Source organism: Mytilus trossulus, chromosome 2, assembly GCF_036588685.1.
Source record: "Mytilus trossulus isolate FHL-02 chromosome 2, PNRI_Mtr1.1.1.hap1, whole genome shotgun sequence".
Taxonomy (NCBI): domain Eukaryota; kingdom Metazoa; phylum Mollusca; class Bivalvia; order Mytilida; family Mytilidae; genus Mytilus; species Mytilus trossulus.
The window spans coordinates 49,625,179-49,652,566 of NC_086374.1; the positions used below are offsets into that span (position 1 = coordinate 49,625,179).

At 32.3% G+C, this 27,388-nt stretch overlaps 1 protein-coding gene across 2 annotated transcripts; it reads left to right on the forward strand.

Moving 5' to 3' along the window:
- Window positions 1-3,628: 3,628 nt before the first annotated feature.
- On the forward strand, window positions 3,629-27,342 carry LOC134707474 (uncharacterized). 2 transcript variants are annotated; one of them, XM_063567235.1, is made up of 3 exons: window positions 3,629-3,751; window positions 5,422-7,633; window positions 26,328-27,342. In XM_063567235.1, exons 2-3 carry the CDS (start codon window positions 5,446-5,448, stop codon window positions 26,651-26,653), a joined length of 2,514 nt encoding a protein of 837 aa, XP_063423305.1. In that variant the 5' UTR covers window positions 3,629-3,751; window positions 5,422-5,445; the 3' UTR covers window positions 26,654-27,342. The 2 variants fall into 2 exon arrangements, with proteins under 2 accessions (XP_063423305.1, XP_063423304.1); XM_063567234.1 differs by lacking the exon at window positions 26,328-27,342 and adding an exon at window positions 9,499-9,985.
- Window positions 27,343-27,388: the final 46 nt, after the last annotated feature.

Genomic DNA, 27,388 nt, shown 5'->3' on the forward strand with positions numbered 1-27,388 from the left:
GGATGAAAGTCAAATCATCCTTAAACCAAAGACAGGATTATAATACATTTTATGTTGACGCATTCTGCAAATCCTAATCTATTAATGGATTTACAGTATCATAGCAAAACATTGCCGTCGCCATTTCCTCAAAAGTAGCAGACATTTCGTATCAACAGCACCTCATAAATTTTCCAAAAATATATCAAGCAGAATGCTATTGTGCATCTTCTTAATTTAGTTCAGTTCAATTCAAATGATTTAAAGGTTTTTACGCATCAAAACATAGACTGTGCCATATCTATACAATTTTCGTGAGCGGACGATGAATTTCTAAGCTGTTTAACTGTTCAATTCTCTTTGATTAAATCAGTGCTTGTATTTGCAGAATACATTTTGTAATATAAAATACAAACAGTCCCAAAGCTCGTCTTGAAGATATTTTTCAACTAATTAACTCTCGATTCTACTTGTTAGTACACTTACGTTCGGAGGACGTGTTTTTCAACAGACTATCGGCATTTCAATGATAACGAACTGTGTCCCTCTTCTTGCCGAATTGTTTCTTTATTATAATGAGGCTGAATTTATACAGGCACTTCTTAGGAAAAAAGATAAGAAGTTAGCAATACCCTTTAACTCTACTTTCCGCTTTAAAGAGGATAAATAATTTAAAATGTGTTGACTATGTCGAACGCATTTATCCAATTGAACTAGAGATAAAGGATACAACAGATACAGTTAAGTCTACCTCATATCTAGAATAACTAGAAATTGACAATGAGGGTCGATTGAAAACAAAACTTTACGACAAAAGAGATGATTTCAGCTTTCCGATTGTGAACTTTCCATTTCTAAGTAGCAACATTCCAGCAGCACCTGCATACGGAGTATATATCTTCCAATTGATACGATATTACCGTGCTTGCATTTTCTATCATGTGTTTCTTAATAGAGGGTTGTTGCTCAAAAGGAAGCTATAACATAAAGAGTTCCAAATGGTGAAGTTGAAATCATCTCTTCGTAAATTTTACGGACGCCATCACGAGTTTGTCCGTTATGGAATAACCGTTTCACAAATGATATCGGATATGTTCCCTACGTTGTAACTACAATCCCCTTCCCTTTCATAAATGTGACCTACCGAATTAGACTATTTAACAGATTTATTATCTTATAAGCAACACGACGGGTGCCACATGTGGAGCAGGATATGCTTACCCTTCCGGAGCACTATAGATCACTCCTAGTTTTAGATGGGGTTCGTGTTGTTTATTTTTCAGTTTTCTATGTTGTGGCATTTGTACTATTGTTTTTCTGTTTGTCCTTTTCATTTTTAGCAATGTCGTTGTCAGTTTATTTTCGATTAATGATTTTGACTGTCCCTCTGGTATCTTTCGTCCCTCTTTTATGTACAATCAAACCCTGCTTTTAAATTTATCAAATAAAGTCGAAGAAATAAAGGGGAAAACATGTCTTCGCAACAGTTTTGAGACAATCACAAGTTAGGAATGTATAGCCAGGCACGTAGCTCCCTATACGCCAACACGCAGTTGCGTGCACATCGGTTCGGCATGCAAAAAAAAATATTGCAGAATTAAAAATTTACAAATTAAATTTTAAAGGAAACACATATGTTGTCACTTTTTTAATTTGTGAAATGTCATTAAATAACGGCATTTGGTTTCAGAATAGAAGTTTTATTAAAGATCATGCATGATGAAATCGGACAGTGTAACTTGTATCTTTTACAAGTTTTGAATTTGTTATACTCAGTCTAACATATGTAGTTTCGGAGCACATTTTACAGAGTACGGTTTATCTGTTTGGAATGAGATGTATCAATCGGCATGAGATTTATCAGAACCCTTCGATATCGTTGAAATTATGCCATGGCGATGTGTTCGACGGACTACCAGAGCCACTCATCCTGCAACCACGCCAAAACAGTATTGGAAAGTCTCATTATATTTTGCGTTTATAGACCATATGAAAATCGAATGCCTATGATAATGGAACTGGAGAGTGGAGTCGCGTCTGGTATTATCAGAAAACCACTTCTTTGGGTCGTATCTTCTTCCTCCTGTTGTAGGAAATATAACAAAGGAACAAATCTCAACATTGTCAGAGACATACGAAACTGACCGGGTATGTAATTTTGACGAATTCAATTGGGAGGTCGCTCGATGGCGAACACGTACACTGGTTTATAACATCTCGCGAGTGCTACCGTGGAGATCTATCAATGTACTACGTCTGTTGAAATCAAATGTACGATCACCAATGGACAATGACAGGTTATCATCGCTAGCATAATTGCATATTCATCGGGATAGTGTGAATATTGCCGACAAATACATAGAGAAGTTCGTTTCTGCCTAGACCCGAAGAGCAGATTTTTGACAATTTCGAGTAAATTCTGTATCAGAAAAATGTAGTTTATGTTTTCAATTAACCATGATTTACTCCATTCAGGAGCTTTATAAATAGTTTTTCATTCATAAATTGTTTATAAGTCATATCTACATGAAGCTCCTCTATCAACTGTCCTATGACCGAAAACCGAAAATAAAACCATTTTCCTGCATAAAAGGGTCCCAAAATTTTTTCGCATCGCTCCGCTCGGCGAAGTTGATTGCACATCGTTTCTTTCTAGCTACGCCCCTGATAGCCTTTTGCGTGTATTTTTGTGTTTTTTTAAATAGAAATTGTGACTTGGATAGAGTGTTGCCCCATAAGGCACTCATACCTCTTATATCTATATCAGACATGGGGTAATGCAAATTTGAAATTGTAATGCATGATAATGAATTATGATGTTGTCAAGTAATTGCATGTAATGTGTGATGCAGCAATTTTTGCATTACTTGTAATTGTAATTTAATGGATTACTGTTTTCAACTACTTTATATCTTCTGCTTACCAGAAAACAACCCTGTATTTCTGGTATTAACAAACAGGGACTCTTCACTGGAATGCTGGACTGGTAAGGTATATTGTTAACAGCAGAAAGTGCAATTTGTTGTTGAATAAAAATAAAACTTTATATCTTCAACATATTGTTGGAGATTTCTTGATTAACTAAGAAAATAATCATTTGAATATAATTCGTCTATTTCCTTAATAAAAACGAGTGATATTTGAAAAGCATCATTGTAAAAGTTTTCCATTGTTCAAATTGCTGTCTAAAAATAAATGAACATCTTGTCATAATTAAATAACAGACAATTGATCATTGTCATAAAACACTAATTACTTTGTTTTACAACTAACCTTTTCACCATTTTCACACTTGGTCAAAGATCATATAAAAGCAGTATGTTTTTTGATATAATTAGGAAAGAAATCCTGAGTAACTAATTTTTTTATTGAAACAATAAAAAAAAACATTGCATTACTTGTTTTATATTTAAAAAAGATAAAGTTAATATTAAGTTAAATATACAATTTTCGAGAAATTTAAGATAGAAAAGCAAGAAAAAGAAAAAACCATTCTCAGGACCCAAAGTCTACTCCTTTACGATTAATTAACATATAACGATACTCCTTGTATGCACTTGACATTTCAAGTTTAAATATTATATAAATTTATTGCATAATCTTAAATCTATATATATTTTGAGTTCATGCACTTCGTGTTTAAATTTTCTGATAAATTAAATGAACCCTTACAATCGCCATTTATCTGTAAAATGCCTATTAGCGGTGATAAAAGTAATCCAGCAGGTGCATAGATAGCATGTTTGAGTTGTTGACTACTTGAGTAAGACAAGTAAGTACCGTAACCGTTTGTTTGGTTTGCGTGTTTTTTATTTTCATTTTAAATTGATTTACAACACAACACCTACAACAATTATGATATAGACTTTGATTGTTTAGACAAGTTTGAACATATCATACAAGGCAGACTATTTTTTGTTGTACATGGATTTTAGAACAAAAATTATCGTGTATATTCTTTTAATCAAGTTATTCTTTCCATCAGTTTTGTTCTTTTGTACGTGTTTTGTTGTTTATTGCGATTATCTCATGTTATCCCTTGTTGGTCCATTGATTTGGAACAAATCACATTCTTATCAACTTAGAAGGAATCATGGCTGTCAAATATCGAATTATATTTGTGTTAAAATTAAAGTTGTACTTTCTGGTTAGATTTTTATTTATATATATATATATATATATACAACTCGTCTAAACATCAACCCAACAATGTTAGATCTGTAAATTTGCTTTCGCAAATTTTTGGTTCTTCCCTCGCTGGGATTCGAACCCATGCTATATATATATATATATAGATATAGTAGATTGAAGATTTCCGGCTATGACACTATCATTCGATTTGAATTCTTTTTAATTTTAAATATTTATACCTTTAAATAAATGAACGATTGTTCAATAAATAAGCGCTGATTTTTATAAGTTTATATAGGTTAAAGGTACACCAAGTATATATTATTTCGGTTGTTGGATTTTGTTTCGTTATCAAATAAATGGTTATGTATGTCCCTGATTAAACGTATGAAATAATTGTGAGGAAATATTTATAAAATCCATTGATTAACTTGAACATGGCCGCGGTTCATGTTTTCTGTGTTTGATGATTAAATCATATAGCTTTCTATATTTTAAACCATAACATATAAACGGTTTTACAAAAATTCAAATATTAGTAATATGTTGGCTTTTTAGTCTTGAACTGCATAAAGTCAAACTTTCAAAAACAATTTAATAATAATAGAGAAAAAGAAGGGAAACGGAAGAATATATCAGGAGCACATGTCAATTATTATCGATAAGTCATCACAGAGATAAAAAAAAAAATGCATACATATATACGAAAGACTTACATATTTTAAATTGCATGAAAGAATGTCGAAATACATTTTGGTAAATGTAGATATGTATACATTATTGAATGAAAAAAATACACAAAATTTATAAAAATTCTTCGAAAAATTTCTAATTGTAAAATCACTTATTTGTTCTCCCGCTTTTTATTTTATCTTAAGTGAAATCGTAATATTAACTCAATCAACATGACAGCTATTACTTAGTAAAATAGAACATATGATTCAGCGTGTGTTTTAGTCTAGAAAAATTATAAAAAGATAAGAAAACCCGTCATCTTAAACTTTCAGAATTCTAAAATTTACCATAGTTTTAGTTTGATTGTTCGGAATGTTTAATTGATTCCAAAAAATCTACAAATTTGCCTATTGCTCGAAAAATAGAATCGATAAGGAGACTCTACTTATATATATATATAAGCTATATCCTTAAATGGCAATTTTGCCGTTTTGCCTTTTTAGTTATTATCTTGCTGCTGGGAACATATCGGATTAAGTCCTGAGAGAACCCATCTTTTAAATACTGATGATGTTTTATACCAAATAACATAGCTTATATTTTTTTCTTACTTAAAGTATTTTCATGCAATTTTAGATTTGTAAAAAGAACAAAAACAAAATGGATCCTGTTTTAAGAGAATTTGAGGAGACCAGTACGGATGCTGACTTTAGTCCTGGTTTAATACAATTAAATCTTAATATAATGACTGCTCTCGATATGCATGTGATTCAAGATGCAAAGCAAAACATAGAAACGCTTTTAAGAAAAGAACATCCCATTGTTGAAAACGTTCATAAAAATATCATTGCTATTCTGAAGACTAAAATACCGAGAGAACGACAGGAAGGTAGAGTTGATCTTGAAAACATTCTGCAGAATTCCCCCAGAAATTTAAACGTATTAGCCGATTTGGAGTATCTTTACAAGGAGCTAGATCGATCCAAAGATGCTGAGGTTTGCAAACAAACAATTCGTGAAATAATGTCAGGAACCGCAAAGAATGACATTCATTGCCAGCAAATATGTTTGCTAGAACAAGGATATGCAATATTGATAGAGCGAACACTAATCAACCAAAGTACAGTGGAATTGAGGATAGCCGATTTACATAAAATTCTTAGCACAGAACTTGAAAGAAGTCAGGGAAGGAGAAAAGAGTGTTTCGACAGAGGACTTCATCACCAAATGCAGGTCCTACGTAATGTCCGAATTGCAAACGAAGACGAGGTACAGGACGGACATCTAGTTCGAAAAGGGTCTAGTCTTCAAAAATTTAAATTAGCTGAGACATTGGATGCATCTTTACCAAACATACTATGGCATTACTACTATGCAAAAGCATTAAATCAGTATCATGATTCTTTGGAAACCGTTCTCAAATATAATTATCCTATAAAAGAAGCAATGACGCAATGTAAAAAACACAAAGACGAATTGGAACAGGTTTCAAAAGATGACTTAACAGACGAAATGAAAAACATCACATTGAAAGCAGTTGAAAAATATTGGATGATTTCTCAAACTCAAATTAACGGTGATGTCTTATTAAGAACATTTGTTGCAAGGTCTTATGCTTACATCGGACAAATATTGATAAAACGTATACGTAGGGATATGGTGTTATCTTCCAAACACTCTTTTGTCTTAAATTCGAATACAATCTTCAAACGTTTAACAGATAACCCACTTACGTCTGCAGAACTTGCTTATGAGCTTAAACCAGATGATGTTACTGTTTTAACTAGATATGGAAGGGCTCTTTGGAATAAATCAGTGTCTGTTAATGACACCAAGGAAAAACAAGTATTACTTCAAAAAGCGGATGAAATTCTTACACGTTCAACTGATACAAATGACACTGGAAATTGGTTTGCATTCTCAACTAGAATGATTGTGAGAAAACAAATGTCCGAAATTCTCGGTAAAACAAATAATGACTTAGCTGAAAAATATTTGCAGAAGGCGAAAGAAGACGGCGAAGTCATGTTCAAATCTCAAAATACACGAAAAGATATAACCCTTTTAGCTGAAATTTGTCAGAAACTTGCAAAGTTTCCCGACTCTTATAAGTACGGACCTAACTATGTACACAAACGTGGTCATTTACATCAAGCTTTAGACTATCTTTTCTACGCGTCTTATTTAGGGGATCGTCCTGATTTTCACTTTGCTAATAGAAAAGCTTCATGTCTTTTCGACCTTGGTGAATATGCTCGTGCCATTGAATGGCAGAGTAAAGCTTGGTTGCTTTCATCACCTTCAACCCAGAAGTCGTTTAACTTAATTTGCAGTTATATGGTGTCAATGTTCGAGGATGATATGCAAATACCGTTTGATCAGCTCAAAAGAGAATTTTTGTACGCTCTTGTATATGGCAAAACAAAATACCAGAATATAACATGGAGCATTGAAAACCTGTATAAGAAAAACCAGAACGGACTTCTGAAACTGCTTACAGCAATTATCGCTGACACGAAAACAACACTACGGGCGACAGAACAGGACATTCTTACCGAATGCTTAAAAATTTGGACAAATATTGCAGACACATATTATTTAGGAGAGTATTCAACATTAAAAATAGTTTTGAATGATGTAATACCACGACAAGAAAATGAGTATGTACTCTCAGAAATATTTAATCAAACATCTTTGAAACCTGTAACTGCAGGTAGAAAGGCATGCTCCAGAGATTACGAGTATGATTTTTTCATATCTCACAGTCATAAAGATGAAGACTGGGTGACAAACATTCTACTCCGATATTTGGAGAGCCAGTTTGATGAGCAAGACGTAGCATTTAAAGGTAATTTAGAATTAAGTCAAATGAACTCATCATAGATACCATGATTGTATATTCACGCCAGACGCGCGTGTCGTCTACAATAGACTCAGCAGTGACGCTCGAATAAAAAAAAATGTTAAAAAAGCCAAATAAAGTACGAAGTTGAAGAGCATTGAGGACCAAATACAGCTCAAGTAATCTAATCCTGAGGTAAAAAAAAAGCCTTAGTATTTCAAACATTCAAAGTTTAGTTATCAGTTACTAGTATAAAACATATCAATGATAACTCAAGTAAACACAGAAGTGTTGACTACTGGACTGGTAATACCCCCAGGGATACAAAACTCAATCAGCAGTGGTTGTAAATAAACTCATCATACACACCAGGATTGAAATTTTATATTTACGCCAGACGCACATTTCGTCTATAAAAGACTCATCAGTGACGCTCGAATAAAAACATCTTAAAAAAGCAACGCAACCAACTACAGATTTGCCGTTTAGAAGTTCAAAGTATGTTCTGTCAAAGAGAAAAGCTATAGATTTTTGTCTTTTTTCTTCTTTAATTGTTATTTGAAACAGTCTCTATTTTCGATTTGATCTAATGACTTTCTATCAAAGAGGGAAATATAGTAGTCCTGTAATATTATGTTGTCATTTCAATGTTATATTTAACTTTGCCATTAAAGTGCGAGGTTTGGCATGCCACAAAACCAGGTTCAACCCACCATTTTTATTCCCCTTTAAAAATGTCCTGTACCAAGTCAGGAAGATGGCCTTGTTATATTATTGTTCGTTTTTGTGTGTGTTGCATTTTAATGTTGTGTCGTTTGTTTTTTCTTATTTTTGAGATATTAAGATAAGACGTGGCACGGTACTTGTCTATCCCAAATTCATGTATTTGGTTTTGATGTTATATTTGTTATTCTCGTGGTATTTTGTCTTATGCTTGGTCCGTTTCTGTGTGTATTTCGTTTCGGTGTTGTGTCATTGTTCTCCTCTTATATTTAATGCGTTTCCCTCGGTTTTAATTTGTTATCCCGATTTTGTTTTTTGTCCATGGATTTATGAGTTTTGAACAGCGGTATACTACTGTTGCCGTTATTTATATAGAAATTAAGGTTAAAGTAAATTAATGAATAAATAGTCCTTTACAATTGAAGGACAATGCAATATTTAAGGTTTGGCCAGTGTTACTGACTGAACCAATATGTAAATACTTGAACTGTAATACTCATACTTCAAGTGAACCTTCAATTTTTATTTTTTTTTGTGTTTAAAATTGTAAAATAAATGGATTTAAGGCTTGTATAACATATCCATAATAGTTATCATAAGTACCAGGATTATAATTTTATACGCCAGACGCGCGTTTCGTCTACACAAGACTCATCAGTGACGCTCAGATCAAAATAGTTAAAAAGCCAAAAAAGTACAAAGTTGAAGAGCATTGATAAAATGAACGAAGCTGGCAATTTAAGGCAACGACGCTTGATACATTTTGTACATGTAAACCTTTTACGTAACACTAGAATTGAGTTAATTACAATGTAAATTAATTCAAAATATTTCTTGAAAAAACCATTCAGAAGTTAGAAACCAATGACAGACAAAAAGAAAACAAGTTTAGTTATATCAGTCTGACAAGAATTCGAAACCCGGGATAAAACAAAATTTATAGTACATGTACTAACAGATAACATAGATACATCTTTTCACTAGTTATAAGTAAATGGATATTTTCTAACTAAATCAATTGTTGTCAGACCTATTTTTTTGCAAAAAACAAAAACCTAATATGGAACAAAGACGACATACATCTGGTGTGAAAGATTATTTTTGTTTGTACTCATATCTTTGACTACAAGCTTTTTTTTCCATTGTAGGTTGCATTGCTGACAGAGACTTTATTCCAGGTAATTCTATACTGGATAATATCATTGGTGCTATCAAAAAAAGTTACAAAGTCATTCTTATTCTAACGAATCACTTCGTGACCAGTAATTGGTGTCAATACGAGGCAGACCAAGCCATTATTAAATCGTTGAATCTAGATTCAAATGTCACAAACTCCGTAGTTCCAATTTTGTTAGAAGAGTGTTTAATTCCTGAGAAAATCAACAACCTTAACTTTATTGATATGACAATAAAGAGGGATTTCGTGCAGGAAATGATGAGATTAAAGAAAGTCTTGTTGCCCGGAGAAAACTGACAATCCGCAAACATATTTGATAACTCGAGAACTTCTAACAATTGAAATGCATTGAATAAATCATGTTTTGTTTTAGACAAAGTTAAACAACCGAATGTCTTTGGAGCGGTTATTTAGTTGGATATATCGAAATATAAAAATGTTTGTCTAATCTAATTGTGCAGTGAATAAAACTATTTTAAAGTGTTCAATCGATTCTCTAAAAGCTGATACCGAGCAGTTCCTCTTTTAAACTCCATGATTAAACCCAATAATCATAGATAGATGTGTCAGTGATCCATAATCCCATCCTTCTGTGTTTCAGAATCGAAAGCGTTTTTGGAAGACAATCTGAATATCTCTATTTTGATTTAAATGAAACTTATACAGTTAAGAGATATTGATAAATGAAAAAAAAAACGATTAATTTTGGATAAACAGTTCAAAGGCCAAGGTTTCTGTACTATAAAAGAAAAATGTGGATAATGGTATCGGGATTGTTACATGATAAAATTGAGAATGGAAATGGGGAATGTATCAAAGAGACAACAACCCGACCATAGAAAAAACAACAGTAGAAGGTCACCAACAGGTCTTCAATGTAACGAGAAATTCCTGCATCCGGAGGCGTCTTTCAGTTTGTTTTTGTTGATTGAAATGAAACTTGTAACCGGGTCCTTCATTTAGGCATAACCAATTTTGTTCGTGCCTTGCATTTAAATGCAAATAATGAGATGCGAAATGTGATACTTCTTGCAATCCCCAAGTATATAAACATTCTACCACTCTATCGAGTGTGATACGATATTAATCCTCTCGAGACACTTAAATTTTCAGATTTAAAACGCTAGGTTCGCCTCGCCGATCGTTTATAATATTTAGAATTTAACTGTCGATGTCGGATAAATATCGTATTGCACGAGATTTGGTGGTGGAATCTGTTTCTCTAATGATTTATAACAATATGTAGGCAAACTTATTCCTTCTTTTCGAATGATCTGCAAAAATATGTGTTTTTTCTATGTGACGTCATCAGACATGGCCTCTTTTTTACATGCCGTCACAATAGGAAATGCAGAGAAAAGCAAGACCATTCGACATCATACTAGGATCAAACGAACCACACGTTGAATAATTTTTTTCATACAACGGGTGCAGAAAAGGTGAATTGACGAAGAATTAGAGAAATATATATATAGTGCTTTCAAAACGTGTCTTTTCATACATTGTGCAGAACTTGTACAGGTGAATAATAAGCAATTGTATGTGTACTTAATAGAGTATAAGTATTTTCAACTCGATCGTAGTGTATAATGTTTTCTCAGTTAATGCGTATTTCTGGTAGGTATAGAACCAACTGGAATTTCTCGTTACATTGAAGACCTGTTGGTGACCTTCCGCTGTTGTTTTTTCTATGGTCGGGTTGTTGTCTCTTTGATACATTCCCCATTACCATTCTCAATTTTATAGAACCAAATGTAGCTTTTTTTCAAGCGTTGATATGTATGCACTAGTTTAAAATGCCCTGTAGCAAGTCAGTAAAATGGCAATTGTTCGTTTTTGTGTGTGTTACATTTTAATGCTGTGTTTCTATTGTGTCTTGGTTCTTTTGTATTTGATACGTTTCCCTCAGTTTAAGTTTGTAACCCGGTGTTGTTTTACTCTATTGATATATGAATTTCGAACAGCGGTAAACTACTGTAGCCTTTATTTTTATAAAATTTTGTTAAAACGTGGCATATACGGTACATATGTAGACTGTTTACTATGGCATTGCAAATATTTCTTTTTACGTTAATTAGTTCCTTCTTGTTCCCAGTCGTATTCAATAAATGACTCATTTCTTGTTTATATATCAAATTACTTGGGTCATTAAGATTCTGACATTTCTGACTAAAAGTAAGAATTTAATAACATTTTTCTGGTTTTATTTAAAAACATTCATATCAAAGAAATCAGATATTAATTGGTATCAGTTTCTGAAAAAATATGTATATAAAGTTTTGATTATTTGTTAAAAGTCTATAAAAAAAACATCTGACAAATTTATTTCCAATGTTAGTTATTTGGTGAAGCTTTCAAAGAGTACATTCTAAATGAACGTATCGTTGATTCCTTTATTTTTTGTTAACAAAGTCACAAAAAGAATTGACCATACTACACGATATACTCTCTGCTCCCCTTCGTCCAATTTATTACGAAAACCAGTACAGAGTAGTTGTCTGCTCTATATGGCATTTGATTTTATAATCAAATGGTCAAACAACTACAGATGTATGTTTGGGAGAAAATTGACACAGATGGTATATGTCGCTTACTAACATCAGTTCACTACTTCGTACTCTCGTGTCTTACATAAAAAGCAAAACATTCCCTTCTGTATGGCGAGACGTATTTTGATATAGATGCGAATGAAGACCTGTCAAACATGATAATGAAGGATTTATTGAAATTCTCACTCAGAAAAGTTACATAGTCACACTTATTAAATATGGTTTTAAATGGCAAATAAATTAATAATAACACAAAACCGCAAAACAAAAGATAAGGCGAAGAGTTGTAGTTACACATGATTCTTTAGAAACATTTATGTTTTATGCCGAATAAAGAAAGCTACAAATACTTTTACAAAGTGAAACCATTTAATAGTTCAAACATTCATGCAGATGAGTATATAATGAATAGTATGCAGAGAAAGTAGTAATAATAAACAACTTACCCTTGAAAAAGTTAACAATCTTCGTATCAACTTTTTATTTTCAAATTGGGGTGCATTAGCTGAAATACTTGTAATTGTCTGGAGATCGGAACTTCAAAGATGTCCTCTGTTGATGGTGTTGTCAGTTAGCCTTTGAGTTTGAATATCTCTCAAATACCTTTCGGTTTTCTTTTTTATCTGCGGTATCAAGGACTTGAACATATTGTTAAACTTGTGCTATTTTTGTCATATCAAATGAATAACAACAATATTCTCAAAATATGTATGCTCTTAACTTTAGACCAAAGTTAGAGGTAACATACTTATTTTGTTGTTTAGTTATGAGATGAAATTTGAGAATGGAAATGTGGAATATGTCAAACAGAAAACAACCAGACCAAAGAGCAGAAAACAGCTGAAGGCTACCAATGGGTCTTCAACGCTTTGGGAAAATCCCCCACCCGGAGGAGTATGATTCACAGTACCGCTAAAGTCATGATGAGAAGCAAAATGTAAAATCACAAAAATACTCCGAGGGAAATTCAAAACAGAAAGTTCCTAATCAAATGGCAAAATCAAAGCTCAAACACATCAAACAAATGGATAATAATGGTAAAACAATTCAAACGAGAAAACAAACAACCTAGTGTATGGTACTTAAAAAAAGAACGTAAATCAAATATGCAAGACAGCAACAAATGGAAACTACTGAATTACAGGCTCTTACCGTAGTACAGACACATACATACATAATGTAGCGGAGATAATCATGCTACCGGGATCCTAACCCACACCTATCTACTTACCAAAAACAGTGGTGTGACAGTACAACATAAGAATGAATTATCAAAATTAGTTGAAAAAGGCTTAACTCATCTAATTGATACAAATAGGAATACATCTAACAAAAGCACTGAGTGAACGTGGCTAACCTTCTGTGAATTGGTACGTTATGGCATTATACATGTTCATATCTGTTTATTCTTTCCAGCTGCTTACCTGGTCTCTTTCACATTGATCAATATGTAGAATTAATTTTTCGAATTTTCCTTAGCAATTATAAATCAGATTTATTTTTGAAATTATATTTTTTGGGTATCTATTATTTTGTTATTTGATTTTGGTGGATCTATTATTTTGGGTATCTATTATTTTGTTATTTGATTTTGCCATGTGATTATGGACTTTACGAATTGATTTTCCTCTAACTTCAGTATTTTTGTGATTTTACTTTTTTTATAAACCGATAAACTTCGGATTCGTCATTATCTACTTCATTTTTGTTGCATTCATATATAAAAAATCTTTGATTGATGCACATAAAATATCAGTATTTCATTTTTCTCTCAGCAATTTTAAAGTCATATGATACTTCAAATTTAAACAAAAATAATAGTAGTTTTGCCAGTAGTACATGCTTGAAGTTAACTAAAAAAAATAAGTGAACGTGACTTTTTTTCACTTGAAAATTCCATTTCATTATCAAACTCTTCATAAATGTCCATTTATTGAATTGATTAAGTTACCAAACAGTAAATCGCATATATTTTCCTGTATGCAGTGACATTAACTACGACACCTCTAGTTATAACATCGGCCATCGCACATCAAAATTCTGAAAGGAAACCTGTGATGAAAAAAGAAAAATCACAAAAATACTGAACTCTGAGGAAAACTCAAAACGAAAAATTTCTTATCATGAGAAAAAAATGTAAAAATAGGTATTCCTGATGGTAAATAGTAATGATAGATTATCATGCCCCCGTCACACTAAACCACGATCGCACTTCGCTTACCGCGATCTATAATAAATACAGACCGCGGTAAGGTTGCGGTGAGAGCGGCATGTTAATTTTAATTTTCGATGTTTTACGATCTTACTACGTCCTCATTATTCTTCTACAACGATCTCGATACGATTATACCACGTTCTCACCAAGATTAGTCTGTGTCCTTACTACGTACTCCACAATCTTACTACGCTCATCGCGTTCTAACTACGACCATACCATTATTTAACCGATTGCAACACGATATTGACACAACCTACCAGGATCTTACCACGGTCTTACCACGATTATACTATGCTCATACCACGTTCAAACCGCGATCTGACTACGCTCTCAGCAATAATGTCAATATCGTGTTCCATATAAATACTGTTTCGTTCTTGTTATATATTTCACATTAATACGTGTGTGGATGCTATTGTTAAACACGTATTATGATCCTGAACAGCGTGTTATGAACGTTGTATAGTCGTAGTTGAAGCTTTTTCGGTCGCGACGAGAACGTGGTGGTCGTAGTAACGTCGCTGTGGGGTTGTAGCTCAACTTCTCCGAGTAAGATCGCACTTTTGTTACGCTCTCGCTACGATGTTACAGCGACCTTTAGGATCTTTGAACGACTTACCTGCGCACTCACTACGCTTCTTCTACGATCTGATTTCGACAACACCGTAACACGACCTTACTGCGATCTACTTGATCCCACTACGATCGTCATATAGATTGTAGTGCGATCGTGGATTAGTGTATTAAAGAACAAATGTAATACAACAAACCATTAAATAACGGTTAACAATTTTTTTTTAATTATCAAAGGAGAATATAAAAACAAAGAACAAATTTAATACAACAAAACAAAAATCATATGATATCTGTTAACAAATATTTTAATTATTAAAGGAGAATATGAAAACAATGGCTCTTTCCAATCCAGATCAACATAGTTAGAAAGCCTTAAAAGATCTTAAAACCTTCGGTTAAAGTCTTTTGTAGTAATAAATATTCGTTTTAACGTCCAGTTGTCTGTAATTGTTTTAATCTTATTACAAAAAGGATATCAAATCCTAATTTTAACAATGATATTGTTTATAGTGCAGGTGGATTAAATATCTATGTTAACTAATTGATCCTTTTAAAAAACCTATTATCATTCATCAATCTGTCAGAAATGTAGTCTCAAATAAGATAATAAACAGCTGCGCCATGAGCGCATGATACGCACGACGTCTTGTGTGGAAGTTTAATGCAATAACCATAAATAGTTTCTGAGAAAGTTTTAAGCAATAACCATATATTGTTTTTGAAACACGGCGGGACATGTGAAACCCACAACCCTGTTTTTTTTACAAAAAACTAAATATCAGTAAAATAAAGTTTTGAATCAAAACTTAAAAGTATACAGATCTTTAAATTAATATAACAAAGAAGTGTGTACAGTTTTAAGCAAAAATCATAAATTGTTTTTGAGATACGGCGCGACATGTAAAAAAACCTCCCCTGTTTAACAAAATACTCAATAACTCCAAAATAAAGTTTTGAATCATCACCAAAAAGTATACAGCTCTTTAGATTAATATAACAAAAAAGTGTGTTAAGTTTTAAGCAATAATCATAAATTGTTTTTGAGATACGGCACAACATGTAAAAAAAAACTCCCCTTTTTTTACAAAATACTCAGTAACTCAAAAATGAAATTTTGAATCATCACCAAAAAGTATACAGATCTTTAGATTAATATTACAAAGACATGTGTAAAGTTTTAAGTAATAATCATAAATTGTTTTTGAGATATGGTGCGACATGTAAAAAAAAAACTCCCCCTTTTTTACAAAATACTCAATAACTCAAAAATAAATTTTATATCATCACCAAAAAGAATACAGATATTAAGATTAATATAACTAAGAAGGGTTTAAAGTTTTAAGCCAAGGTCAAGAATAGTTTTTGAGATACGGTGCGACATGTGAAAAAAACACCCCCCTGTTTTAGTTACAAAGTGCCGTAACTCAAAAAGTTTTAATCTTATTAAAAGTATACAGATCATTTGACCATCATAAGAAACAACTATGTTAAGTTTCATGAAATTTTGATAAGTCGTTCTCAAGTTACGGTGCGACATGTTTACGCCGGACAGACAGACGGACGGACAGACAGACGGACGGACGGACACCGGACATTTGTATACCATAATACGGCCCGTCAAAATTTTGACGGGCGTGTAAAAACCAGCGAAATTACCCTCTTGTAATGAATCAAACTTATATGGAAAAGGACGCACATTTGAAATATGAACTAGTACTAGTAAAACTTCTGTTTGGTAAGAATTCCACATTCCAAAGTAAAAGACAAATTGAAAGAGTTGGCATTGCTTTGTTTCATAAAAAAAAATGGCCAACCTAGATACAAGTATTTTGTCTTAAGGAGGAATAAATCCTACTTTGTAAAGGATCACTCTGATTTAAACAAAAAAATCTCTTTAACTGACATTATCGAGATGCTGGATTTCTTGATTAACAACATATTTATTACGTTCGGAGGACGTTCTATTAAACAGGCTGTGGGTATTCCGATAGGAACGAATTGTGCCCCTCTTCTGGTCGACTTGTTTCTTTATTATTAAACAAGAGATAAAGGATACAACAGATACAGTTAAGTCGGCCTCATATCTTGACTTACATCTAGAAATTGACAATGAGGGTCGGTTGAAAACAAAACTTACGACAAAAGAGATGATTTCAGCTTTCCAATTGTGAACTTTCCATTTCTAAGTAACAACATTTCAGTAGCACCTGCATACGGGGTATATATCTTCCAATTGATACGATATTCCCGTACTTACATTTCCTATCATGATTTTCTTGATAGAGGTTTGCTGCTCACAAGGAAGCTGTTAAACCAAGAGGTCCAAATGGTGAAGTTGAAATCGTCCCTTCGTAAATTTTACGGAAGCCATCAGGAGTTGGTTGACCGTTATGGAATAACCGTTTCACAAATGATATCGGATATGTTCCTTACGTCCTAACTTCAATCCCCTTCCCTTTCATGAATGTGACATACGGAATTAGACTGTCCCTTTGGTATCTTTCGTCCCTCTTTTAGATAAAATGCATGCCAATCTCCCTTCAGGACATACCTCATGACAATTTTGTTCAATTGTTTAAAAGGTTAAACAAAAGTGATGATAACTGTAGTAGTTTCAAAAAAACCATAATGGAACATTTCCAGCAATTAAAAGATAATTAAGATAATGACCCATCTAATAACACTTTAGACGTAGATTATCACTACAGATGAAATAAGTAACGCTAGCAAAGCTCTTGAAAATGGGAAAAGTACTGCAATGGATTTGGTATCAAATGAAATGCTTAATTATGGATGACAGGCTATATTAAATCCTTTCACAAAACTGTTGAATTTTATTCTAAATATTGGCCAATTCCCATCTAAATGGAATGATAGTTTCCTAGTCCTTTTACACAAATCTGGTAGCAAAATGGACCCGACCAATTATAGGGGAATTTCTATCATTTCTAACTTGGGAAAACTTTTTAATAAAGTCATTCATTCAAGATTACTGTCATTTGTTAATAACATATCTCTTATCAGTCAATATCAAATAGGATTTAAACAAAATTGTAGAACTTCTGATCATATATTTTCTTTAAAAACCATTATTGATCACTATAAAAGTAAAAAGAAGAAAGTATTTGCTGCTGTCATAGACCTGCGTAAAGCCTTTGATACCATATGGAGAGTAGGCTTATTTTATTCACTTTTAAAATCAGGTTTACCTAAAAAGCTTTAAATAATTTTTTTCTGCTATGTATGCAAAAACTACCACTAGAATTAAATTTTCAAATGGTCTTAGTACTGCATTTACTTCAGAGCGTGTTAAACATGGGGATGTTTTAAGCCCACACTTTTTTAATATTTTTATTGATGATGTAAAAGATTTATTCAATGGTAGCTGTGAACCAGTTAGATTTGGTGATTTGTCTGTAAATTGTTTATTAAATATAAAAAAGAAGATGTGGTATGATTGTACATGCTGATGATATTGTATTACTATCAGAAAGCAAAACTGGTTTACAAACCAGTCTCAATACTCTTGGTACATATTGCTCAAATTGGAAGCTACATGTTAATGTTAATTCTAATGCTAAACATATCTAAATGAGTTTTTCTATAATGATAATACCATACAACCGTCTCCAAATATTGTTACTTGGGAATAATGTTAAAGTGTAATGGCAACTTTAACTTAGCTGTATCCTTACTAATGGAAAAAGCTAGGAAAGCATGTTTTAAGATTAAGAAAACAATTGGATTGGATAATCCTTGTAAACTTTTAGAAAAATTATTTGATTCATTAGTAAGCCCCATATTGCTGTATTGTAGTTAGATTTGGGGTGTTTTTGATAATTCAGGAGACAATTACATTTTGGAAAAAATCCTTTTGAAATTCATAAAAGAAATTCTAGGGGTTCATTGCAAAGCAATTAATGCTGCTTGTAGAGCTGAACTTTGCAGGCTAACGTTATGGTAAAAAATATCATTTTCTTGTATTAAGTTTTTTTATCATATTTTAAGGTCTGAAAACACACTTGTATCCAAGGTTTTTCTGGCAACTGTGAACACAGGATCAATCATCAAAAATTCATGATTCATCAAAATCAAAATATTACCAACAATTTCATAATTCAAATCAGTGTAGTTGTTATGTTGATGTTCTAAGTAATAGATTAGAGAGGTCATCTCTGTGTAAAATAAGATTAAGTGCACACAATCTTGCTATTGAAAAAGGGCGATATTTAGGTTTACCCGCCGATGAACCTGTTTGTAATGTATGTAAATCAAGGTGAGGTAGAAGATGAAAATCACTTTTTACTGAGATGTGAAATTTTTTCCAACTATAGAATTAACTTTAAAAATATTATATAAGATATACTTCCTACATGTTGTAGTGAAAATCAGCTAAATATTGATAGTTGCATTAATAGTAATTTTTTAAAAGTCCTGGGAGTGATTAGTCCTTATATATATATATATAAATGTCTGGTGTATAGAAACGAGATATTAGCTGGTTGCATTATAATCAACTTGGTACTGGTATGACTTTAGATAACTGAGGGAGGCTCGAGGGTACAAAAAAATCAGCAAAATTCAAACTTTTTTTTTCATAGAAAGTTGTATTTATGACTTTATTCGTTGTTACTTTATCATATGGTACACAAATCAACCAAAAACAATCAATTCTTTTTGGTCCCATATGACTTTTATTAAAATGTGTATATCAATGAAAAAGCTCCAAGCTATCTCCATTTGCTGCAAAAATGCAATTTTTAGGCATTTTATTTGAAACGTCTTTTTTTCAACTCATCGGTGACCTATATTTTTTATCATTTTTTTTCAAATAAACTAAACGATTGAAAACTTAAGCGATTTCTGCTATTTGGTTCTTTTTTTATTTCGATATTAACTCTATTTCTCCTATTAGTTCGATAGAAAAAAGTACCCTTTCAAAATGTATGCAGATTGTGAGCTTAAATGAACGGTGACCCTATTTTTTTTAATCTTTTTTTTTGGATTTAGTATTTGATAAAGATCTTTTAAAGAAAAATATAGCGAAATCTTATATTGAAAAATATATATATACCCGCGACCCCCCTTAAAACAATATTGTCATAAGTTTACTTGATACTTAGGATTTTGTTTTAAAGCTTTTTCCTTTAATTTGCATATATACATACCCGTGTTTATTTACCTTATCATAAATTTCAACTGAACTTAAATCTGTGAAATGTATATCTGAGATTTTTTATAAATGAGGCTGAACTTTTCTGTAATACCTCCTCCGTTTATTTAAACAAATCCTATTGAAAATGCATTAAAACCCCTTTCGGAACACCCTTTAAAAATACAAAGTTGTTGCCCAATAAATAAAAACAAATTATAGTTTACATATACCGAAAGTGAAAGTAGAAAAGCAAATTTATAAAATCAATTATCACGACACCACATAATATGCAACCTATAACCATACTACAAGTTGTAACTCAACGATGTTTATCGACGAAATATTCAAATACAAAGTATAGTCATTTAATAGTTCACGCACTTAGTGATTCAATTTTCTGAAAATTCACATCAGTGAACCTTAACAATCGCCATTTTTATGTATGAAAAACCGAAGCATCACAGTTTGTGGGGAAAAGAGTGTTTTTGTTTTGAGATTATCAGTAAGTGTATTTTTTTTTGATAGATCGGTAAAGAATTGCGGTTTTCAAAACACCTTTTGACCTAAATCAATAATAACACCCATGTAGCTAGGATTATACACACAGTGTTTGAACAAAACTGTACGATTTAATAATGTTTTGGTCATTCGGTAGACTTTCAAGCGGGGCTCCGTCACTTGCATCAATAACAAGTTGGTGAATGGAAAGTTTGATGAACCCAAAAAGTTACTATATTACGTTTTTACGCCCCACCTAATACGATAGTAGAGGGGCATTATGCCTTCTGGTCTGTGCCTCCGTTCGTTCGTTCGTTCGTCCGTCTGTGCGTCCGTTCGCTTCAGGTTAAAGTTTTTGGTCAAGGTAGTTTTTGAAGAAGTTGAAGTCCAATCAACTTGAAACTTTGTACACATGTTCCCCATGATATGATATTTCTAGTTTTCATGCCAAATTATAGTTTTGACCCCAATTTCATGGTCCACTGAACATAGAAAATGATAGTGCAAAGTTCAGGTTAAAGTTGTTGGTTTTTTTGTTCTTTCAAGTTTTGGTAATTAAAACATTATATGATTTAATTTAGAACAAACACAGATATTTGACGAATCAGTATGAATAATGCAATACATTGCTTCTTTGTTATGAAAAAACAACACAAAACACATATCGCTTCTTTATTCCAATAAAACAGACCAACTTATTAATTATCATTGTCTTTAAAATTTGCATATTCAAACAAAAGACAAAACTTATTTTGGACTACTATTTTACAATCCAAAAGGCAGTATACAGTTCTCGAGATACAGTTTATCTACCGTAAGTGTAACAATAACATGTGTAATGAAGTATGGTGAACCCTGTTCATGTTTTCTAAGAAATTTACCAATTTTGATTTGAAATGAACTTGAACATTTCAGGTTCACATTTGCAGCTGAAAGTTATGTTTTTTAATTAAAATATGAGGAGATGTATTTTAAAACATGCTTTAAGAAATTAAAAATAAAAATGAATCTCCGACCTTGATTTCATGCTACAAGTAAAACAATCTCTATCTTTTGAAAAAACCTATTTGAGTAATCTCCCTTGAAATGGCCAAGTTGACAATTTGATTCGCACAAACAACGTTCAATATTTTGAATTTGGAAATTAGTCAGGATAATAAAATATGTGACTTGTTTTTGTCAATTCTATTGAACACTATGCCATATGAACATGATGAATTGCCCATAAGGTGATATACCGTTAAACTTCTATAAAAGAATCTGGGACGATTCATCTTTTAACAATTTGAACAAATAGTTCTAGCCTTTATGCTACTTTTTTCCTCGTATTAAAATCAACGGTACCAATTTTGTTGCACCAGATTCGCATTTCGACAAAACAGTCTCTTCAGTGATGCTCGTTGCCAAAATATTTGAAATCCAAAGCTTATATAAAGGCAACAGTAGTATACCGCTGTTCAAAACTCATAAATCCATGGACAAAAAACAAAATCGGGGTAACAAACCAAAACCGAGGAAAAGACGAAGAGCTATAATCCTAAAGGTCCAAAAAGTATACTAGTAGTCAAATTCAACATGTTCAATTACAATTTTATACAATTTTTAGGTTTGTTAATAGAGCAGAGAAAATGGAATCTATGTTGATGAAGTTTCAGGATTTGAATACCAAGTTAGAAATACATCCGGGTTTAATACGCCTAAATCTGAACATAATGAACGCTCTTGATATGCATGTGATTCAAGAGGCAAAGCAAAATATTGAAAAACTGTTAATTAAAGAACATCCGATTGTTGAAAACGTTCAAAAAAATATCATTGCTATACTCAAGACTAAAATACCGAGAGAACGACGAGAAGCCAGATTTGATCTTGAAAATATAAGAATGAAGTCTCCAGACAATTTAAACGTACTAGCCGATTTGGAGTGCATTTATACAGAGCTAGATAGGAGTAAGGAAGCAGAGGTTTGCAAACAAAAATATCAACAAATTCTTTCCGGTACCTCCAAGAACACCATACGTTGCAAGCAAATATGTTTGCTTGAACAAGGGTATGCACTTTTGATAGAGCGAACACTAATCAACCAAAGTACAGTAGAATTAAGGATAACTGATTTACACAAAATTCTTAGCACTGAACTCGAAAGAAGTCAGGGAAGGAGAAAGGAGTGTTTTGAAAGAGGACTCCATCACCAAATCCAAGTCTTACGTAATGTCCGAATTGCGAATGAAGACGATATAGCAGACAGACATCTAGTTCGTAAAGGATCTAGTCTTCAAAAATTTAAATTAGCTGAGTCATTAGATGCATCTTTTCCAAATAAAATATGGAATTACTACTATGCTAAGGCATTAAACCAGTATTATGACTCTTTGGAAACTGTACTTAAACGTACAGATCATGGGAAAGATACATTAAACAAACGACAAATATTTGAAGTTGACATAACAAAAGAAATGAAAACGGTAACATTAAAAGCAATTGAAAACTTTTGGATGATATCTCAAATTCAAATTAACAATCCCATAATTAGAACATTTGTTGCAAGGTCTTATGCCTATATCGGACACATTCTTATGAAACGTGGTGATATGGTTCTTTCGTCTGGAAACTCGTTTAACTTAAATACAAATAAAAGCTTTAAACGTTATACAAATAATCCAGTTGAGGCTGCAGAAATGGCCTATAGGCTTACAAACAATGATATGACTGTTTTGACGAGATATGGAAGGACTCTGTGGAATAAATCAAAGAATGTTGATGACATAAAAGAAAAATTAGTATTACTTCACATGGCAAATGATATTATAACACGTTCAATCGATGTGGAAAACACCGGAAATTGGTTTGCCTTCTCGACTAGAATGCATGTTAGGAAACAAATATCCGACATCAGAGCTAAAAGAAATATCGCGTTAGCTAAGAAATATCTTTTGGATGCGTTACAAGATGGAGAAGCAATTTTCAAATCACAAAATACACAAAAAGATTTAACTATCCTGGCAGAAATTTGCCAGAAACTCGCAAAGTTTCCGTACACCAATAAGTATGGGCACAATTTTGTTCATACAGAAGGTCTTTTACATCAAGCTTTAGACTATTTGTTATACGCGTCGTATTTAGGAGATCGACCAGATTTTCACTTTGCCAACAGAAAGGCATCGTGTCTCTTCGATCTCGGTGAATACGCCCGTGCCATTGAATGGGAGAATAAAACTTGGCTGCTATCGTCACCTTCAACCCAGATGTCGTTTACCACTATGTAGTTATATGGTGACAATGTTCGAAGATGATCTGCAGATGCTCTTTGATCAGCTCGTAAAAGAATTTTTGTACGCTCTTATATATGGTAAAAGAAAATACAATGATATACAGAGGAGCATCGAAAATATTTATAAGAAAAACCAAAAAGGACTTCTCAAATTGCTTAAAGCAATTATCGTAGAACCGAAAACAACACTCAGAACGACAGAAAAGGATATTCTTATCGAATGCATAAACATTTGGACAACTATTGCAGATACAGGAGACTTAGAAGAGTATTCAAAATTAGAAGCCATTTTAAAAGATATGATACCACGACAGGAAAATGAGTATGTTCTGTCAGAAACATTTCATCAGACATCTTTGAAACCTCTAGCTGAGGGTAGAAAGGCATGCTCCAGAGAGTTTGAGTTTGACTTTTTCATATCTCATAGTCATAAAGACGAAGACTGGGTGACTAACATTCTTCTAAGACATCTAGAGAGCCAGTTCGATGAACAAGATGTTGCGTTTAAAGGTAATGCACAATAATTAAAAGTATTTTATGATTTTGCACCTTTACAGCAAAATTGGATTGGTCTTTTCATCAAAAACATCAAGCTGACATTCTACTGAGAGCTGATACATTCTTCATGGTTTTAGAATTACTGAATTACAGGCTCCTGACTTGGGACATGCACATACATACAGAATGTGATGGGGTTAACCATGTTAGCGGGATCCTAACCCTCCCCTAATCTGGGATAGTGGCGTTACAGTACAAAATAAGAACGAACTATAAAGGCTTACTTTTTAAATTGTTATTTGGATGGAGAGTTGTCTCATTGGCACTCACACCACATCTTCCTATATCTATTAACTTAAAAGATGGATACAAATAGAAATACTACACAGATGCAGGCCTGGGGCCATTACATTGCAATGTAATGCATTACATTACAATTACTTTGTGATTCTTCCATTACAATTACAATTACAATTACATTTTTTCTTACATGTAATCCATTACATTACAATTACTTTGCCTGTGTAATGCATTACATTACACATTACTTTTTCAATATAAAAACAAAAACCATTTCAAAAACAGAGGTATATGTACATTGTATACAGTGTTAGGGACATAGACTTCAAATACTGGTTAATTAATATGTCCATTGCACTTTATCATCATAAGTGGTTTAAATGTGATGCCATTAAGAGAACAGCGATCAGTTCTGTACACCTTTCCAGCAATACTTAAAAGCCTTTCTACAGGAGCTTATGTGTGGGGAATGGCTAAATACTTGATAGCTGTATTAACCAAAGAAGAAAGGCACACTGAATTTGACCTCCATTATTCCAGTGCATTGATTTAAATTTTTTCACATGGCTTAGACAAGTAGATGTTAACATCATGTACTGCACCTTACCTGTGTCTATACCCTTTGATTGAGTACTAGGAGGCATGAAACTGAAAAAGTCACTTTTAAGTTTCTTAGGTGGTAAAAAATAAATAAATTATCATATAATTTTGTTTCTAACATTGATCACTTAATCATTAAGACATCATTAAGGATTTTAAAGGGATATAATAAATGTGTCATTAAAGGATTATCTTGTGAAATGCCTAAGGGTTCTGTGAGGACAAACATAAGTTGAGAAGATTTGATTGCAATTAAAACATTGTGATATTAATTAGGTGAAATAACAACACAGACAGGACCCCAAAAAATGTTGTTTGATATATTCAATATTTCATTGAAATACATGGAAGGTGTGTATAGAATAATGAAATGTTCATCTTCATATTTTTTTCATTGATCTATATAGTTTTTTTTGATAATTTTTTTTTAAAGATTTTTCAAAGACTGACCTAACACCAAAATATTCCCATATCATATTAAACATATATCAGGAACCAAGATCAAAGACACCATTTTATATTTCTTACCTTAATGTGTGTTTTAAAGATTGATGTAATTTATTTAATACAGTAATTAACTGTGACAAAAAAATTATTTCATACTTTCTTTTGTTTTTGTTAATATTCTATTTTTATTATACAATATTCTTCAATTTTAACTATTTTACCAATTTGTAATGAAAAGTAATGTACTGTAATGGAGGCATTACATCAATTTTTAACTAAAGTAATCATTACATTACATGTAATTGTAATGCAGAAAATGTGCATTACAAATTACTTTGCATTACATTCAAAAAAAGTAATATTACAATGCATTACAATAATTTACAAATTACCATTACCCCAGGCCTGCACAGATGTATGTTAATCCTTTGAGAAATCTTTTAATTTACTGGTAAGTGATGAAACTAATTGCACTGAATGAAATTTAGCTACAATCTATGGATAGGAAAGTTAATTTTAATTTTTAATTGAATCAATAAAAGCAAATGTGGTAATTAAGTAAGATGTTCATGGATGTAAGAAAAAAATGTACAGTATATGTGTAATTGTACGACTGAAAACCGACCTTCAGAAACTTTACTAATATCAGTGTTCACATAATTTACATGATGTCATTTTTTCCTTACAGGTTGCATTGCCGACAGAGATTTTATACCAGGTACTTCTATACTGGATAATATCATTGGTGCTATCAAGAAAAGTAACAAAGTCCTCCTTATTCTAACGGATCACTTTGTGTCTAGTAATTGGTGTCAGTACGAGGCAGATCGAGCCGTAATAAAATCATTAAATTTAGATTCAAAAGACATTAATTGCGTTATACCAATTGTTTTAGAAGAGTGTACTATACCTGATAAAATAGACCATCTAAACTTCATAGATATGACAATAAAAAGGGATTTCGTGCAGGAAATGATGAGATTAAAGAAAGTTTTGTTGCCAGAGGATAAATGAAACATACAAACATAGAAATGTATATTTGTTTACTCAATAACTGATCAGAACTTATCATTATGATATGCCATGAAATAACTAATGTTTTGTTATAGTCAAATTATGTTTGTTTAAACTCTTAAAATTCTTTGATTTTTTTTTTTGTCGTTAATATTCAACTGTACAATGAATGAAAACTTTTATTAACAATTAATCAAATAAAGAAGTGTGTATACAATTGAGTTAATTCTTTCTGTTGAATATAATCTTTTTCTGGTTTTTTATCTCCACGAAAATAAAACGGAACCATAATATCTATTGCTTTTTTCAGTTTCAGTGATACGTGTATCCTTCCGTTTTTGTCTTCGGTACTTATAACATAGAGAGCCTATTGATTACGACATAAATTTCACTGTTACTAAAAGAAGGGTGTGATATAATAACTTGACTGAACCCTGCCAGATTTAAATGACATTTATACAGTGGAAAGATACTGGGGGGAAAATGCCCATTTGGTGTTTCTTTTACTAAACAAAAGTTTATAAAAGAAAATGGTTACCGGATTGTTACATGAGTTTACCTTGCTTGATTGCAATGACACCTGTTACTGGGTACATTCATTTTAAAGAAACAAATTCCTTTCGTTCCATGCATATGAATTCATATTTTAAGGTATGAAAAGTGATCAATCTTGAAATATCATATCTACATATATTGTAATAACTGGCCAAACGGGTGTCTTTTACTTTGCTGCCA

Excerpts from the sequence above, each read along its gene's own strand:
- LOC134707474 (XM_063567235.1), top strand. The coding sequence starts at position 5,446 with ATGGATCCTGTTTTAAGAGAATTTGAGGAGACCAGTACGGATGCTGAC. Across the intron at positions 7,634-26,327 it reads GCAAGACGTAGCATTTAAAG|GTTGCATTGCCGACAGAGAT; the intron begins GTAATTTAGAAT and ends TTTTCCTTACAG.